Below are 18,298 nucleotides of genomic sequence, written 5' to 3' on the forward strand. Positions count from 1 at the left end.
TTCCTTTTTGAAAGCCATGAAGAGGAGTAGTGCTTTAAGGAGCTGGCAGGCCCTGGCTTTGGTTGGTGATTATTAATCTGGGCGGTTTTTGTCCACCTGCATGGTTTGTATCATGAGATACTCTTCAAGTGCTTCATCTGGAATTTAGAAATCACTAATTCCCCACAGTAGCAAAGGTGGGGTTTTTTTTTTTTTTTTTGGTTTGGTTGTTTTTGCCTTTTTTTCCCCCAAATATGTTAGTATTACAGATAAATTGATCTAAATACTATAAGTTTTAATTTTATGGTTTGTAAAAAGAGAGTAAGAACAGTACCTACCTCGTGGGCTGGCTGTTAGTTTTAGCTGGAATAATGTAGAAGTCAGACATGTGGTCCTGGGCCCTGACTACCCAAATCCCAGCCCCCTTCCTAATTAGTTACATGATCTTGGGCCAGTCACTCATCCCTTCTGGGCCTCAGTTTCCTCACCTTAAGTGCAGAGAGGAATAGTGCTCTCCTTTGGAGAGCTGAGCTGAAGAAGTAAGCCATTGTGTGAAAAGGGCTTAGAACAACATCTGGCAGATAATAAAACCTACCTGTGATAATTCACATTTAGGCGCCGTTCACTCTGCGCTAGGCACTGACGCAATTACTTTACAGGTATTAATTTAGTGAGCTGTCAGCTCCATAGAGCAGGCACTATTATTATTCTCATTTTGCAGAGGAAGGAGATAAAAAAGAATCTTGCTCAAAGTCACTCAGCAAGTGTGAGAGCATAGACTTGGCCCGAGGCACTCCCTGTAAGTGCAGGCTTATACCCACTACACCATGACAGCCCAACATGAAGTTCTTGAAAAGGCACAGAGGTTCAGCAGGAGTCAGCTGTTGTTTACTCTGATGATGATGATACTTTCCTGGGCTTTAAGTATACACAAGACTTTTGGGCAATGATTAGAGGTTGTTTTAAAGCCATCAGACAGATAACATATTAGTTATAGATTCTCGTGGCAAGGCAATATTCTACTCAAAAATTGATGCTAAGAAAAAAATTACCACTTCTATCAATTTTCAAAAAACTAAAAATTCTCCTACCTCTAAATGTAAGTATTTTAAACAGTTTTTCCCCAGATTCTGATATCATATGAAGATAATTAACCATAAATTTTACACAAAAAATAAAATTAAATCATTCTCTACCAAAGGTAACAATAATAGGTGTTACCTATTAAAAGTCACATCTGAATAAATGGACTGACAACAGGGAAAAATGTTCCCCAAGGATCACCATGATTTTGTTTTCTGGGAAGTGAGTACCTTCAGCATGTTAGAGCTGAGTGTATGGTCCGCTGTCCTATGTGAATGAGAACTTTCTAAAGGAGGAGCACATTGTTACACCAGAAATTGATGCATTGTAACTGACTATACTTCAGTAAAAATAAACAAGGAGCAAAGGGTCATAAAAATACTGTATCCCTGTCATCCAACCTTCTTAACTGTGATGAAATAAAATCCAAAAGGGAACTGGAATATCCCAAGTAATGAGGGCAGGGGCTGTGTTTCATGATCTCCTTTCCAGGGCTTTTTGGGGAAGAGTAAAAGTTTGAAAATGTCCAGGAGGATGTGAATCTTAATTTGCTTTCGCAAATGAATACAAATGAAAGTTCATCTGAAACCTCCAAAGAGACATTGCTTTTTACACTATGGAAATAACAGGAGCTTCATCTAAACATAATACCATCATTTGATACCACACCTGTAAACACATCGATTAACCTGCTATAGAAACAGCCCTAAACAGCTCTGCCCATATTCCCACTACAGGGCTCTCCCCCATTGTTTTCCCACTTGATAAAACTTTCTCCAAATGAAGGAACTTTGCCTCATTCATCTTTTTATCCTAGTACTCAGCACATAGTAGATGCTCAAGAAATGTGGATTGAACCTACATTTGTCACTTAATCCAATCTCATCTATTGAAACAAATAAAATACTTCTGAATGGAGGCATTGCAATGATTATTAAGAGCATTTTTACAAATGGAGGAACTGAGGCTTCCTGAGGTCACATGACTCACCCACGGTCACCAAATTGACCTGCAGGCAGTCCGGCTCCAGAGCCCGCCCTCTTTACCTCTTCTTAAGCAGTTCATTTTGTCTACTGCAGCCCTTCAGCAGGCTTAGTTCCCACGTGGCTTTTCAGAGCCTCTGCTCAAACCAGTTAAAAAATTATCTACATGGGGTGACAGTACCACAGGAGTCATCCTGCACATCTTGATAGATCTGAATAATGTTACTTGCAAGAGACATCCAGAAGATGCCAGAAGGGCATCTCCCTTCTTACCGAGAACAGTCAAGACAGTCACAATCCCATCCACAGTTTAAGAATGCCATTTACCCTTCCTCCGGCAGAGAAGGCTGCAAAGTTCGACATTCCTTTGATGTGAAGACCACGTCCAAGTCGTCTTCGGTGAAGTCCCCCAACTCCTGGGCAAGCTCCACATCCAGGCTGTTCAGGTGTGTCATCAGAAGTCCTTCAAAGTCCACTGGCTCCACTGGATCATAAAACTGAGGCTGGGGCAGGGAGAGGAAAAGGAGGTTGCCACACGGTTTTGGAGTAAGAGCACTAAGGCGAGAGAAGATGTGTTACCAGCCCTCCCTCTCCTCTCCAAAGCGCTTGACTCTTCCCAAACAACTGAGGGGGGCTGCCTTTAGAGGAGCTGTCACACACAGAAGCAGCGATATGGAAAGTTAAAGAACCGCAGCATGGAAAGTCAAGTCAGAACATGATGAGTAATTAAAATCACACCCCAAGGCAGAATTTTTCTCTGCTTAATTGCATTTTGATGAGGATTCCTGAGGAGATCCAAAATGAGATCACAGGGCTTTGCTGCATTTTTATAATTTCTCTTGCAAAAGCTCTCTGAGGCCATGTTTACCCAAATACAGTGAAACAGTGAATTACAGGCAATTTTATAGAAATTCAGGCAAACTCAACAGTCCTTCTGTCTGAGGATTTAGGTACGGTGTTTTCTTTGGCCTGAGTTACTCCATACATTGATTCTTGAAAGTACTGCATTCGTAATCACAGCCCGCAGTGAACCAGACTTGGTGGCTGAGACACTCCCAGGCAGTGATTTCCAATTGCTGCTGGGCTTACTGGGGCCAGTTGGGAAGAAATTTTCACTGACTGCAGCTAAATGAGCAAACAAAGGGTAATGGGCTGAGTTTTCATAAGGCTTAATGTACTTGGTCTAAAAGGATCCCTTTTTTTTGCTCTTCAGTTATATCCCCCCATAGTTGAGGGAGAGGATAAAAGAAATGATAGAAATAGATGGTAATTTAAAAAGTAATTTTCTTTAGTTGATAAGAGAAAAAATTTGCAATATTGACAAATATTTTTTCTAGCTTGTGAAATCCATTTAGATTTAGGGAACCACTGCCATAAGGGAATAAAAGAATCACTTAGACCAAGTTGACATGTATAGTAGTAGTGGTAGTAGTAGCAGGAGTAGTAGCAGGAGTAGTAGCAGTAGTAGTAGCAGTAGTAGTAGTAGTAGTAGTAGTAGTAGTAGTAGCAGCAGCAGCAGTAGTAGTAGTAGTAGTAGTAGTAGTAGTAGTAGTAATAATAATAATAATAATAATAATAATAATAATAATAATAATAATAATAATAATAATAATAACTGTATGGTGTTCATTTATGACAGACAACTTGGAGTCATCAGCCCAACAAACACCTCGGATTCTTGACTTGTACTGCCTTGTTATGAAACAAGGACAAATCCAAAGAAAGTGCTGACAAAACCGGTTTTTCATCACCCTGAAACCATACACCAGACTCAGAGTAAGGGCTCCAGGTGGAAGAGGAGGAACAACGCATGGAGGAGGCAATAAAATCGGCACATGTAAGTGTGGCTGGCCCTGTCTCCTCCCACTTAGGGTCCTGGTGCTGATGGAGACAGGAGTGATGTGCGAAGGAGTGAGGACAAAGCTGAGAACTGAGCGAACAGACACCTTCCTAGGCTGAGATTCTTGAAGCGGCTGGCTCACATAATTCCCTATGCCCGCAGGGCCAAAGGGAGCAGAAGAGAAGGCAACAGGACATCCCTCAGCAGCACAGAGCAAAGGCATTCCCCTAGTTCCCCAAGGCTCCAGCATGGTGTGACTGAGGACAGGGAAGTTTCCCTGTGTTCCTACAGGGACCGTAGTCCTTACAGAGGGCATCTCAAAACAAAGCAACTGGGACCAGCAGGGGCCCAGAAAGCCAGAGATCAGCCAGTGTAGGAGCCAGGTGGGGACAGAGTTTGCAAAGAGACATTTGATTTCTGCCAGAGGGAAGCACAGGCATCATCCACTCTACACATAGAACAAAAAAATCTACTGCAGTCTTACAGAAGACCAACCTGCAAAGGAGAAGGTGGACTTTCCCACACCTTATCACAGTGCAGCACAGAGAATTCAGAGGTGAGGACTGAAATGACTTCAACTCAAAACGAAGAAACTGCATTGTCTGCATACTCAGCCTTATTCCTGTAAAGTATATACCTTTGAACTAATAATTGTCGAGCTCTTACATGCCAAGAAGTTGTGCTAAGTCATTATATACATTATCTCACTTAATCCTCACTAGAACTCTGTGAGGCACACACTTTTATTATTCTCATTTTACAAATGAGGACATTGAAGGCTAGAGATTTAATAATTTCCTCATGGTTACAATAGCTGGGAAGTAGCCCATCTGGAATTCAAACCTAGGCAGGCTCATGTTCTTAACTACTCTGATTTTATTTTCTCTTGCAGGCTTTTCAGGGAATCTGGATATCCATAAATAATTAAAACACAAGGTTAAATGTGTTTAGAAGAGAATAAAAAAAAAACCTATTTACCAACATCTACAAGTCCTACTCTGAACTTCTTATGAGACTGGCTACTCAAAGTAATAACAGCAAAGTAATTAATTAAAGTAATAATAAATATAAATTTGTCATGAAGAATATCAATTATTTAAGCAGAGGCATTGAAAACACATACTGAAAAATCATACTGAAGCACAGTTTGAAGGAATGTGACACTAGCACTAATAATTAGTAAGTAGAGGCTTCCACAGAGAAATGGCATTTGTGTGAAGTCATCAGAGAGAAAAAAATTTAGGTCCAGCCAAAGTATTATCCTTATCATGTCCTAAAATTGATTAAAAAAAAAAAACCTGGCTGTAATGGCACCTGTTACCTACCCAACAGGTTGCCCGATAGCCAAAGGGAAAGGACAGCCAACTCCCTCATTCAGAAATTATTTGCTGAACATCTGTTAAATGCAAGTCACTGGGTTGGACCTTAGGGATACAGAAGAGTACAGAAGAAGGCAGCTACTCTCACATGTCTTTCCATGGATCTTGAGTCAACCATGAGATGGTGAATTGGCCACCTTTTCACACGTAAAATGATGCTTCCTTTGGAGGAGGCAGCTATGACAAAGATTACAGTATCATCACTGAGCACTAACTGTGTGGCAATGGGCCAAATGCAATATACACAGTTGACCATAAAGTCATAAACTCTTAAGGTCTGAATCTATTTCAGGACTGAATAGACTATAAAAATAAACCATAATGATAGAATTATTGGGTATTATGATAGCACCACACACAAGCTGGTAATTAATTACTAGTTTCCCCTACCCTTTGTATGCTGAAACTAACAAGGGAGGACACTTCATTCCAAATGTGATGTAAACTAGTCCTGCTGTTGACAACTGGGTGGAGATTTCAATTACTGCCAACTAGGCCTCCGAGCAAGTTGTTCCTCTTGCCTATCAAATAATAACCAGGGACCAGAAAAGATTTCTGTTCTCTAAACTATCTGAAAGTTTTAATCTCAAGAGGAGGTTTTATTACAAAGCAATCAACACATACACACATACACATACATGATGCCTATTAGTGAGAACCAAAGGGAGAAAACAAATACTGAAGAGAGTTACAGTGAGATCACATTTTGTTAGGAGCTGAAGTTTGGGAAAGGGTGCGTAAGGACAGTCCCTAGGGCAGGGCTTGAGCTTTCGGGAGCCTAAAAGACAAACATGAAAATTCACTGTTTTTATTTTCTCAGCTATTGAGCTATATGTGGCCTCCTGAAGTCAGTGTAAACTCAAGGCTAGTTTAAATGGTATGACCCAAAGTAATTTCAAGGCCATCTTATACAATGAATTATCTCATCATGTCTATCATTTGTTAAAATAATATGAGAAAAAACCCTCAATAATCAAAATAAAAACAAGCAAAAAACCCCATTTTTAAAAGCAACCCCCCCCCCACAAAAACCAAAATACACTTAAGACTGCAAATCACCCTATATCAGGCTTTGATTGTGATGGTTTTGTAATGTGTCAGCTTGGCTTGGTGGAACCACATTCCCCTGAATTCCCTTAGTATTCTTCCAGATGTGGTGGGCTACAAGGGTTTCCTCTTGCCAGAACTGGAGGACAAAAGGGAGGCTGCAGCTACTCTGTAGCATACACATGCCTACTGATGCAAACACTAATCTAGGTGCTGCTGTGAAGGGTATTCCCAATGTAATTAAAGTCCCTAATTTCAGTTGACTATAAGTAATCAAAAGGAAGATTAGCTTGGGTGGCCTGACTTAAGCAGGCAGGTTAGATGCGTTTGCAAAGCGGGTGGAAGTTCAGGGCTCCAAGTTTCAGCTCGTGCCTGTGGAGTTACAGCTTGCTCTGATATTGCCTTCCTGACTGCCCTGAGGACTTGAAGCTTGCTTAGCCAGCCACCACCAGCGGGTAAGCCAGTTCCCTGTAATCAATTCCTTAATATATATACTGCAGATGCATCTCCCACTGGTTCCACTGCTCCGGCCGAACCTGGACTAATATGCCCTCTTTCACTCATTCAACAAATACTAACTGAGGTCCTGAGCAATCCAGTGCTAGGTCGAGGAGAGACAGTCACTGCCCTCAAAACAATTTTCAACATTTCTCTAGTGATTTGTGCAGTATTTCCTTCTAGCTACTTTTTCAGAGACCGGGTCAATAGAAGATGAGAAATACACAAAAGACTATAAATATTCTAAAAGCTTAAATTATTCACAGCCAAATGTTCATTTTTTAAATAAAGGGGGTTTGAGTTTTTTCTTGTCCCCAACGCACATCAAAGGCTAGTTCTCCAGACGTGAGGTAGGATTCAATTTGTTCTGAAATCAAAAATTCTTACAGCACCAGAACCATGTTAGTTCAAAATTAATCTATGTAGCTCTTAGCACAACATAGTATGCAGATAGCACACTGGTAGAAGATTAAAATAACAAATCTGGACACCAGTTCACAATTAAGGATACTGAATAACAAAGAAGTTAAATAATGACTCAAATCACACAGGTTATCACAAAGGACCTGGGTGCACTCAGAGACCGATGCACTAAGGATGCATCGTGCTGCTTTTGGTGGGGCTGGCAGAAGAGGCCTGATACTTCCAGGTGCACTGGGCTTGTACCCTCATGCATGTTTACCCCTACGGTCGACCTGGCTGTTCATGAAAGACAAGTCTTGTCAAAATCACCAAAGATCTCTATGTTGCCAAATTCAATGGTTGTTGCTCATTCCTGGTTTATCTATAGCATACTAGACACAGTTAATTGCTCCTTCTTTCTTGAAACAATTTCTTCACATGGAGGGGGACCAAGTGTCCTAATGAGCCCCAGTCTCTGAAAATCCATGTACCTGGAAGCCCCTCAGTCTCTACCTTTGGGATACCACTTTTTCTAGCTTCTCCTCCTACCATGCACTGTCCCAGGGTTCAGTCCTAAAAGATCTTCTCTTCTCAGTCTGAATCTTTACTCCTAGATGATCTCATCCATGCCCATGGCTTTAAATATCTTCTTTTCATTTCTCTTTTTTAAATTACAAATTTATATGTGCAGCCTCAACCTTTGCCATGACATCCAGGTTGATTTTTCCAATTATACCTCAACATCACCACTTAGTGATCTGCTAGCCTCTCAAACATAACAAAGTCAAAGCTAACTCTTAATTTTCCTGCCAGTCTGCTCTTCCCATATCTTCCAAGTTTCCGCATCTCAGTAAGTGGCAATTTCAATTCACCAGCTGCCCAGGGCAAAATCTTTGGAGTCAATGTTAACTTCTCTCTTTTTTTTACATCTTATATATTATCTGTCAAAAAACCTTACCCATTTTACTTCAGAAATATGTCCAGAATCTAACCACTTCTCACCTTTTCTACTGCCACCATCCCATTCCAAAGCACCACTATCATTTTCTTGAGTTATTGTGACAACATCCTAACTGCTCTCCCCCCGATCTTTTCTCCACATTGGAGCCAGAGTGATCCTTATAAAAAGAACCCTATAAGCAATCCTTAGAATAAAAATTTAGATAGCGCCAAGCCTGGGCTTCCAGTGACTTTCCATCTTTAACAAAGTAAGAGCCAAGGTTATTCCGTGGTCTCTGAGGCCTGTGACCCAGCCTTGACTCCTCTGTGATCTCAACTCCTACTGCCCTCTCTGCTCAGCTCACAGTCTGCTTCTGTACTGTTTCTGGAGTATGCCACACACTCTGGCTTTGGGGACTTTGCACTTGCTGTATCTTCTAACTCGAATAAACCTCCTTCAAATACCGGTTCGGTTCATTTAAAATTCTTCCCAAGTGTCTCTCTTCCAGACAGACGCCTTTACAGCCCACCCAATCTAAAGCAACCCCCTCTTCTGCGTCACTCTCTATTCCCTATCTCTGTGTCATTCTTAAAAGCACTTACTACCCGTTGATATAGTCTACATCCACTTACTTGTCTATGTTTCTCATCCTAGAATGTGAGCTCATGAGGACAGACCCTTGGTTATATTTACTATTGTCTCCCCAGCTCCTAGAGCAATTCCTGGCACAGAACGAGACCCAGTGTATATTTCCTGAATGAATGAATCCTTAAGACAGTCCTCTTCGCTTTTGACTATCTTTAAGTAAGCAGAGCTGAAGACAGTAACATTCTGGCTTCAGTGACATGCCATAATGGGCATCAATCTGTTTTTACCAAGACTGACTTGATTCCCCTGCTTTACAATAACAGTAATGAAACTCATGCTCTGCAGGCAGGGTGTCACTCATGCTGCCCTCCATTGTGAATCTGCATAAAACTGTATTGACATCTTCATTTTCCATCATGTCCCCTCCAGTGAATCAATGAAACTTAAGGATAACCCAACTCCTTGAAAGATGAAGCACAAAATAACAAGAGCATCAGAAAAATAAAAGAGGACCCTATTTAACAAGTGATCCACCATTTAGATTATCCCCAGTAGTAAGACAAAAAGGTTGCTTTGTTGCACAGAAGCTTAAACATATAACAAAATGAATGCTTGCTAAGGTATGAGACCTCCTCTTCCCCGCCCCTTGACTGTTATATACAAACATGCCATGTAACCATGGTGTTTTGATTTATATGCAGGATGTGGCTTCTTACATCCTTCTCTTCAGCCAGAGCCGTTATGGTCCAGCTGATTCATTACATTTTGCTTCAAAACTTTTTTATTCTCATTTTTAAAAATAACATTTTTCCCCCTATAAAAATGTAGGTTAAGGTTATTAAACACGAACAGTATCTCGAATCCTTTCTACTTTAGGGCAAAGATCCCAAACGTTTCTTCTCTTGTATGTTTCACTTTCCTTTCTACATAGAAAAATCAAAAAAATAGTTTTCATATTTTACAGTTTCATCTTAATGAATACCTCAAATACAGAGTTGCTTGCCTAGATGATTGGCATCAGAGAGTGTCCAGCCAATCTGTTCACATGGCTGTGGCAATGGAGAATTCCAAGGCCAATGGGTGATGTTACACACAGGTGATTCTATTCACAAGCTGCTCTCTCTGGCACTGGCCACAAAGGACTCTGATAAGAGTGTTAGGAGTGTCAAATAGAACCAGGGCAAGTCTATCATCATTGCATTATTTCTAAAAAACAACTCTAAATGGTGGACCCTCTTCATACTCAAAAATGCAAAATTTTAAAATATTTTATCTACTTTGAAAATGTTACAGCTAACATTTACAATGAGTTGAAAAAACAAAAACCCAATAACGTCACCCACAAACACACACATACAAATCAAACACATCCTTCCTCTCATTCAATTTATCAGATTTATAACAGAAGCCACTACATTTATACAAAAATATATCCTTAGGATTAGCAAGTAGTCCTCACTCACCACACTTTCTGAAATTCAGAGCAACCAGGACCAAAAAACCCCTACTTTTCTATGTGCTTCCTACTATTTGTATTACTTCCACCCATGTAAATTCTTGAACTGATCTCCAACCTGGATCACACGTTAAAGTCCCATGTTAAAGGACCTTTAAGAGACTGATACCAAGCCCCAACCCTAGGGACTGTGATGTAATTGTTCTCTGGCCACTCGTAGATCTCTCAGGGACCCAGGTGATTCTAATGAGAGCCAGGGCGGAGAACCTTCCTCTCAACCTTCTCAACCTCTGCCGTCAAGCCTGTTTCATCATGGATCTTCCTCTTTTGAACACCTACCACCCTCAAGGCCAGTAAGGATTCTTTGTTATCTGCCCTCCCTGATAGATCAGAAAGCCCTTAAGGCAAAACCATCTACTATTCACCTTCTTTTTAAAATCTCCCACAGTGAACCCATAGTGCTAAATACACAGACAGCAATGTGAGCCTCTATTCACACAGCATCTGCTCTGTCATTCGATATTAACCCTAACTGGGGTAGCATGACTGTGCCAATGGTGCAAATTAGGACACTGAAGCCTTCACAGAGGGGAATTAGCCTGCCTCAAATTATGTAACTAATAAGTGACAGTTATACTCCACCCCAGAGCCATCTGACTGCAAGCTCCTGCCTCCTGCAAAATAACAGCAAACTTACAACTCACTGGGTTTTAAATAACTTGTTGCCAATTAAATACTTCTAAAAAAATCTAACAATTATTTATATCAGCCTGTGAGGTTGTTAAAATGGCGGTTCTATAATCAAAGGTAAGAGAAATAAAGGTCAAAATGCACTTAGTCTTATTTTTCAATTGTCCAAAATCATACAATGAACAGCCTATGGTTTTTCATCTCAGAAAAGTTTTTTTTTAAGGTTGAGAGTCTTTAGGTGATAAACTACTCCTCTGCCTTGCCAGAAATGAACCTTCCCAAAATGTCCCATTATCTTTCTACGAAATGAAATAATTTTTTAAAGGGAAATAACCATGTTAAGTTGATGATTTCTGTTGGAGGAACCTTCATTCGGGAAGATGACTCAAGGGAAAGAACAGCCACTTCATTCTGACATTACAACAGGACAAGCAGGAAAACATTACGGTGATGGGGTTTCCTGAATGGGCCATACATTTAAAAAACAAAAGGGGAATCAAATAAGGTCCTCTTGGCTCCCTCCTGCTACCTGCTCTTCATGCAGTGAACAAGAAGGAACAGGATTAATATACTGTGCAGAAGCCAGAGTAGAGATCAGGGGAAAGATACTCAGAAAATGTAAGCTGGAATCAACCAGGAGAAATACATTTTAAAGGCTATTCATTTGCAAAAAGAACCAGGAATAAATTATGACAGCTAGGACCACATGATTTTTGTAGAGTGAAACATTTTTGCTACTTCTTTAGTGTCTTCCACTAGAAAGGGAGTAAAGCCACATGTTAATTCTACCACCTCGCTACTGAAGGAATTCATCCCAATTCACTTTCTTTAGAACCTCCTAAAGCAGCCTAATCACGAAAAGAATGCCTGCAAATAGGAAGCAATTTTTTTTTTTTTAATTTGGGACTTTAAGTAAAAGAGATTTCTCCAAAGAAACTTCAGGCTGTGGCTGGCATGCAGCTAAGGGGTTACAGCCTGTTAGCTAAACTTCCTTACAGCTTCTCAGTAGTGATGTACACACTATTTCTCAAGACAGCCACTGCAGAAAGCTGCAGTCAGTTTACAAAAAAGCAAAGTATCGGAGCCCATCTCCCCCATCTTAAGATTTAAAAGTGTATCCAGTCACTTTTTAATTGCATCTTGCATATTTTGGAATACAATTTGAGTTAGAAATTTAAAAAAAAATTTTTTTTTGGTTTTCAAGGAAATACATATCAGCACCAAATAAAACCAAAAAGCGTATCTGATTCATCCTGGATTAAAGCATCTCTAATACACCCGAAAGCATGAATATTATGCACATGATGTGCTTTTACTGTAATTTGCGACTTTGAAACAGACAGGAAAAGTACAAATAAAAAGGGCAGTTTAGCAAGCCACCAAAGTCATAAATGGATTTTTTGAAGATGCCATTGCAAATTACCTCTTCCAGTAAAAGGTGATATACATTTTTTAGTATTACTCTTTCATCAATGACACAACACACAAATTATCCTACTGAAATAACTACAAAGCACTCCAGTAAACATACCTTTAAAAGATACACAGTTACACGGCGTGGAAATTGTTACAGGAGACAAAATGGCGGCTACAGGAAGCTGAGTGGAAGGTTACAAAATTTCTAAGAGCAGAAGTGGTTTTGAAGTAATAAGTGAGAAGCGAAAAATAACCTAACCTCCTCAAGATAACCACTAAAGTACGAAAGTACGGCTGGGCTGTGTGTGAGGAAGTGAATACAGCGGAGGCTGGAGCTCTTTTACAAAGGAAGTGAATATTCACTTCTGGTTTTACAAACCATCTCATTTAAGTCAGATCTAATGCACTTGGCACATGTCTGGCATTTAGTCTTCAAATAATATAATGCATACACACACACTCGAATTGGTGTTAATATACAAACGTAGGCAATTTTCAGCTCAAAAGGGGGAGTGGGTTTTAAAATGAAGGTTTGTACTGGCTGATTCCAATGAGGTGAGGTTTCAGAGAAGGCAAAATTATGATGACAAAAGTGGGTCGTTGCTGACTGGGGCGGTGGCCAGGGGCTGGGAGAGGAGCTCCACTACGAAGGTACCTAATGGGGGGGGGGGGGGGGGGGGGGGGGGGGGGTGGTTCTTAGGGTAAAGATACATATTTAGATTGAGTACAAGTTAACTCTAAATCAGCCAAATTCATCAAACTGTACAACTAAAAATGAGTGAATTTTACTGTATGTAAATTACACTTCTAAAAGGAAAAAAAAAAGATTTATGTGGCTGAAGGTTTGTATTTAGCTTTTCAGACTTTGAAGTACATTTTTCCAATAAAAGCATGTTGTAAGTGGTATTAAGTTTCCAGCTAATCCTTCCCCTCCCCACTCTGTGAATCATAATTGGGGTCGTGACACCAAGTAATCTGGATGTCCACTGAGTCCAGAGACTTCAAAATCACAACCCTGAGAGGTCCACTTCACACTCTAAGCCTTACTGGAGGGAGGGAGAGAGGGAAATTGTCTAATATCAAAAAGTGGGCACAGAGGTAAGAGCTGGTAGTTGGCAGTAGAAGGTAGCAGTGGGGAAAATCTAAGAAGAATCAGGAAGCAAAGCACACCCTGGGCACTTCTGCCCTTGACCATTCTCTAAGCAAGCCTGTAATTCATACTTACTAGTTGAAGAGAGGGGAAGCCAGAGGTACTTATGCTCTGTCGATGGTACTGGCCAAGGTTTGGTGGGAGGGTAAACTGTTTCCTTATTTCCGCAGAAGAATACCTTGGGTCAAACAGAAAAATCTAAATGGAGTGGTTATTTTTTAAAAAAATCATCACAATTATAGATACAGTCTTTGATACCATATTATAAAACTTATTCTTTAGGAGGGTAATTGGCAGAAGTGAGTAAAATGTCCTCAGTGCCCTGTGGCTGGATGCTGTAGCTTTGGTGTGACAACATACACCCAGGTCTGCAGTCATGGCTGTTACCCAATACTGGAAGGACGATAGCAGGAGGAAGAGGAAGAGCTTACAGCCCAAGGAAAAGATCCAGGGTGCTTGGCTCCTCTCTCCCAGGTCATTCAGAGGCACTGTCTCTACATGAGGACACTTGGGCTCTGATTAGAGTCCTTTAAACCCCAGGCTGCCATTTTGATCCAGTCACTCTCCTTTCAAGTAGCTGAGCCCTTCTGGTCACTGCCCGCAATAACAGGAAACACCAGAGAGCTGCTAGATGGACACTACCACCTCCCTGCCAGCACCTGAGATGCCACCTGGAATTCCAAGGACTGTGTTTGTTCCAAATTGCTCCTAGCAAGCGATCCTTTGAGTCAGCCACAGTGACACTGATGAGTCCTCAGACAACATCCCTGGAACTCGGAACACAGTCTCTCCTTAAATCAGTCTTCAGTGGCTGGATTCTTAGGCTAGTCCATAAAACTATTTAAACCACGAGGCCCCTACAGAAAATAACTAGAAACTGACAGATTATTTATGATTAACTGAGATTCTGCACTTGAAACAGGCTATGTATCCAAGAGATACATACATTTAAAAAATTATAATTTAACATACAATACTTAAATATTATAAATAAAGCATATTGTATTTTCTCCATTATAGTGGATACTAGGGCATGATTATTAATTTTCCTGCATGATGAGGTTTCTGACACGATCTGCTCAGCTCCCAACATTGGCAAAGTGGTGCATTTAGAGAGGCAATAAATTTGTCTGGTCCCACCTATGGCATCCATTCTCCCAAGCCAAGAGCACCTCAATTTCCTTTCAGGATTTGCACACTCATGTTGTACAGGTATGACTACAAATCAAAGGGCCCATAACCCAACACAGGACAATTCTCTCTCCTTCCTAGGATTCTGAATGATGGATAGATATGAGAAGAGAAGAAAATGGCTGCAGCAGTCTTGTCAATGGTGGCCCCTTACATTATGATGCAGTGAGGAGTGAAACCCCAGAGAAGTTACAGCAGCCCACATTCATTGTACTCCTTCATTTCCTGAAGTATTTTCCTCCTTTCTTTTTTTAAAAAAGTATGAGAAAATACTAGAATTAGGAGTAAGTCTTCTATTATCCATCAGGGAAATGCAAATCAAAACCACAAGGAGATACCACTTCACAACCACTGGGGTGGCTAGGACTAAAAAGATGGGCAATAACAAGTACTGGTGAGGACAAGCAGTCATACATCATTGGTGGGAATGTAAAATCAAGTCCCTGCTTCGGAAAACAAGTCTGGCAGTACCTCCCCCAAAAGGTAAACACAGAGTTCCCATGTATCCCAGCAAATTCACTCCTAGGTTTCTACCCCCCAAAATGAAAACATACTTCCATACAAAAACTTAGACATAAATTCTCATAGCAGCATTATTTATAGCATCCCCAAAGTGGAAACAACCTAAATGTTCATCCACTGATGGATGGATTAAAAAATTTACGGTATATCATACATGGAATATAATTCAGCAATAAATAAGGAAAGAAGTACTGATCTATACCACAACATGGATGAAACTTGAAAACATTATACTCAGTCAAAGAAGCTAAACCAAAAGATAATTCCTTGTATAATTCCTTGTATGAAATGTCCAGAATATGAAAATCTATAGAGACAGAAAGTAGAATAGATGATGGCCTAGGGCTGAGGGGGGTTGAGGCAAATGGGGAGTGATTGTTAACGGGAATGGGGATTCTTTTGGGGAGATAAAAATGTTCTGAAATTAATTGTGGTGATGGGTGCACAACTCTGTGAATATACTAAAAAATCCCACTGAATTTTACGTATTAAATGTGTGAAATGTGTGGTACATGAGTTATTTCTAAACAAAGCTGATAGATACAGGTATAAACGTGTGTGTGTCTAAGTGTTCTACAGAGAAAAGAGTGAGGCAAAAATCTGCATGACAACCAGAAATGGAAGGAAAATTTCAGATTTGGACCCCAAGTGCTCAAGAGGCTGATTTTCATTACAAGTTGGATAGTCATCAATTTCAAAAATCAACAGGTTATGGACTACTGCCCCAAACAAAAAGTCCATTTTGCACAAACAACATTGCATCTTGAGTTTGACACCACAGGAACCCAAACTAGCAGAGCCAGAGTATCACTTGCTTATTTCAGAAGCTGACTACTCTCATGAAGAGTGGAGACAGTCAAGCAAAGGTCCTTTTCTGTGACCGAGTTGCCTTTCACAGATAAGACTACTCCTGTGTCTTCTGCCTCCAAGTCCTCCCGCCAAGTCCTCTCAAATAATGAGTTTTAATTTCATGGCCATTTTAAAGCCCTTCCTGTCATAGACCAGAGAGGTCTACCTGAAATGGGGATATCTGAAAACATTCATGAAAGGAAGTGGCATTCTGAGAGAATCATAGAATGGCAGGAGGGACAGGTTCTCACTTTCATTTTGAAGTATATGTTACCATCCTACAACCAAGCCCCAGTATTTTTTTCATCATGCCATCAGCGTGTTCCAGCTCCCCAGTCCTTCACAACCAGGGTCAGCTGGCATTCCTGTTGCTGTCCCCCTCATAAGCTTCCTACAAACGATCTTCTTTCCTGACACGTCAAGCCTGCCCCAATCATATCTCCTACCCCTACAGAATCATTTCTACAGAGCAACTAAACGTGCCCCTTCAAATCTGTCAAATAAGGAGATGAACTGTTTGTCCTTAAAATGAAAACCATAAATCATCCCACGTGGAAAAGAACTGCTTTGGATTCACTTAAATAACTTCAAACTAAAATATCTCTGGAGAGGCCCTACACACATTGAAACTAGAAAAAAATCAGCTGGAATGATAAATGTACATGTTGGTCAAGCTAAGTGGAAATGCTGTGGAATTTTATATCGGTTCAGTGTACCTGGAAAGTAATAGTGCAATAAGCAACAAGAACTGTAAAACTGTCGTTACTCTTTCATCTAACCGTCTCACTTTGGAGAATATACCCCCAGGGAATTCATACAAACAAAAATATAACTCAAACAAAAATGAGCATAAGGACTCTGTATATGATAGCAAGTAACTGAAAATAACCAACATCAGGGAGAACACTGAGTACATAATAACATAAAATACATTAAATAGGATCTTACGATTTAAATATTGTATAGAAATGTGCCAAAGAAATAAATTACAAGTAAAAAGTAATATGAGGAAAAAAACACAAATATTAAACAATATACATATAAAGTTAAATATATATATATGTATAAATAAACAATAAATGTATAAAAAATTAACCTTATACGAAAAGATTCAGAAATCCTTTTGGAAGTTAGGTAAAGGTAGTTTAATAACTCTCCCATTCAGCTTTTCTGTAAAGTTGCTTAGTGTTATCATTTAAAAAAAATAATGTGTGTATATAAAGTACCATGCCGCATAGGGGCACTACTTGGGATTTTTAAAAATTATGTCAACATCAGCTCTTAAGTTTATTGATATGGAACTTTATTCTCAAAAGAGCACCCTCCTTAGTGTCTAAATCAACCCTCTTCTTCTCTCCGCTGGCCCCGTGATGGGGAGCCTGCCTATACAAATAAGACAAGCCCACCAGGGCAAGAGCTCATACAGGTGTGGTGTCCATGCAGGTACTGTGGGTGAGCTTTATTTCCTCTGCATTTGGGTCTCAGACCAAATTCAGTGTGTCTAAGATAACTCTCATGATGATAGATTTATATCATATTTCCTTGCTGAGCTAAGATACTCTACTTCTAATAACTCAAAATGCTTTAAAAATATTATCTTCTTTATTTCTACAAAGTCTATACCCTTACTCAGGGGTTAGAAGGGTGGAACGGGGTAGGTGGCAAAGTTCTATGCATTTATTCAGATGGAGAGATTGTTGGGATATATACAGTTGGGACTAAGTACCAGTGGAATTAATGATGGAGCAGAGCTCGCCAGGTATGGCCTATAAACCATTTGCATCAAGTCATGAGCAGCTTAATAACAATTCAGATTCCTAGGCCCTATGTGAGTCTTGAATCAGCATCTCTTGTGATGTGGCCTGCAAAACTGCATTTTTAACCAGCAACTCCAGGTAATTTTCATGTCCAAGAAAGCATAAGACTCACTGATAGCACAAGTCTATGAGAGAGTAGTTGGTTCATTCATTCATTGATAAAACACTAACAGCATACACGGTGCCAGGCTCACTGCCAACTGCTAGGGATTGAAGTCCAAGAAGATACTGTTGCTGCTCCAGGAAGTTCAGCCCAGTGGGTGGAAGGGAGGAGGGCAGATGGCTAAAGGAATAAATAATTATAATACAATATAATAAGCATTATAACACAGGACTACATACAGTGCCTTGTGAGAGAAGAGAAGGGAGTTACTAATTCAAACTCAAACTAGAAATGCTTAGGAGGTTTCTGGGATAAGAGGACTTTGGAACCACATTTTGAAGAAAAAAAAATCAGTAGGAGCAGGC

General features: G+C 40.2%; 1 protein-coding gene across 6 annotated transcripts in view; it reads right to left on the reverse strand.

The window, feature by feature from the left end:
• Nucleotides 1-18,298, reverse strand: part of DOCK8 (dedicator of cytokinesis 8) — a 223,965-nt gene that overhangs the window by 141,628 nt on the left and 64,039 nt on the right. For 5 of the 6 annotated variants that reach the window (XM_006192725.3, XM_032477776.1, XM_032477777.1 and 2 more), the window contains 2 exons: nt 13,527-13,629; nt 2,373-2,548 (listed from right to left, as the gene is read on the reverse strand). In XM_006192725.3, coding sequence (XP_006192787.1) covers nt 2,373-2,500 — 128 coding nt within the window. In that variant the 5' untranslated portion in view covers nt 2,501-2,548; nt 13,527-13,629. Of the gene's footprint in view, nt 1-2,372; nt 2,549-12,416; nt 12,588-13,526; nt 13,630-18,298 lie in introns of those variants that run through there. The other variant, XM_014566035.2, reaches the window with a different exon arrangement.

Source organism: Camelus ferus, chromosome 4 (assembly GCF_009834535.1).
Source record: "Camelus ferus isolate YT-003-E chromosome 4, BCGSAC_Cfer_1.0, whole genome shotgun sequence".
Classification (NCBI taxonomy): domain Eukaryota; kingdom Metazoa; phylum Chordata; class Mammalia; order Artiodactyla; family Camelidae; genus Camelus; species Camelus ferus.